Source organism: Echinops telfairi, unplaced genomic scaffold (genome assembly GCF_000313985.2).
Source record: "Echinops telfairi isolate 266 unplaced genomic scaffold, ASM31398v2 ScPeMD7_2291;HRSCAF=2852, whole genome shotgun sequence".
Taxonomy (NCBI): domain Eukaryota; kingdom Metazoa; phylum Chordata; class Mammalia; order Afrosoricida; family Tenrecidae; genus Echinops; species Echinops telfairi.
The window spans coordinates 29,971,420-29,972,722 of NW_022106189.1; the positions used below are offsets into that span (position 1 = coordinate 29,971,420).

Here is a 1,303-nt window from a genome sequence, read left to right on the forward strand (position 1 = left end):
TGGACGAGAGTTCCTTCCTGGGTGAGCACAGACCTGCAACCTTAAGCAGGCAGACCTCCAGGACAGGGGTGGGACTTGTAGGAGCAGAGATCTTGGGGACACCTGGGTGCCCTCTAGGTGCTGCCTGGCCCTGATACGGGACCATCCTTCCCACCAGCCTTCCCAGAGGCCACAGAGGAGGAGAAGCAGCTGAGCCTCACCATGATGGCCCAGTGGACACAGTTTGCCCGCACAGGGTGAGTCTGGGTGACAGAACTGGCCTCAGGCCTGGGCCTTTCAGGGTCCGCCCCAGAAGACCTTACAGGACACCTACTTCTTCCTTCCTTCCAGGGACCCCAATGGCGTGGGGCTGCCTTCGTGGCCCCTCTTCACCCAGTCAGAGCAATATCTGCAGATCAGCCCAGAGCCACGGACTGGCCAGAAGCTAAGGGGAGCCTGGATGCAGCTCTGGGCAGAGATGCTCCCCACCAAGAGCCCACAGTGGGAGCAGAAGAAGGATAGGCCAGCCCAGGAGGAGCTCTGAGACATGGCCTGGGCTGCTGGGCTGGGGCTACCACAAGGGATGGCAGACCGTCATCAAGGAAACCTCCTTGTCCCCTGGCTGGTGGACACTTCTTTCCAGGCGACCATGGTTCATGTCCTTAAACAGGCTCAACCCCTCCTAGACTGGTGTGGGATCTCTTTTGAAACGCCACCAGCCTGCTTCCCTCCCCTGAGCCTTTGCACAAGCTCCTCCCTGTTGCTGCAGTGCCTTCCCCTGACTGTGATGACCAGCCCTAGTCCATTTTCAGCCTCTTTCCAGCATCCTTTCCTCCAGAAACTCTCCTGTGCCTTCTGGGGGCTGAGTGGTCCTAAGTCTTGTGTACTACAGCAGAGCCCACTTAGGCTAGTGCTAAAGAAACAAACCCAGTCAGAGTCATACATAGATGACAGAGCTTTATATCAAGAAGTAATTACATATCAAGAAGATGGCCCTGCCCAGTCTGACTCAAGTCTATAACTTGAATACTAGTCCAGTTGTCCCTCAAGAGACTCACACACCCTCATGCAATGATGCAGAATGCTGGAAGATCTCACGTCAGTGGGTACAGAGTCCTGCGGATCCAAGGTCAGTGGAAACACGGCAGGGCATCGGCAGCTCTCAGAGTGGCCAGCAGAATCCCAGCAGGCAGGGAGGCATTGTGGTAGAGTGAGAAGGAGGTTCACAGCATCCTCCTTACGAGAAGGTCACAGGCCCAAGGAAGCACCACCAGTTGTGACCTGACTGACAGGTGGGATTCCACCCCTACACTTTCACACACCT

The 1,303-nt window shown here is 56.3% G+C and overlaps 1 protein-coding gene across 1 annotated transcript in view; it reads left to right on the forward strand.

Moving 5' to 3' along the window:
* The window catches only part of CES3 (carboxylesterase 3), an 8,738-nt gene extending 8,074 nt beyond the window's left edge, over window positions 1-664 (forward strand). Inside the window, exons 11-13 of the mRNA XM_045293909.1 lie at window positions 9-21; window positions 158-236; window positions 331-664. Coding sequence (XP_045149844.1) covers window positions 9-21; window positions 158-236; window positions 331-523 — 285 coding nt within the window. The 3' untranslated portion in view covers window positions 524-664. The remainder of the gene's footprint in view (window positions 1-8; window positions 22-157; window positions 237-330) is intronic.
* The last annotated feature ends 639 nt before the right edge of the window (window positions 665-1,303 follow it).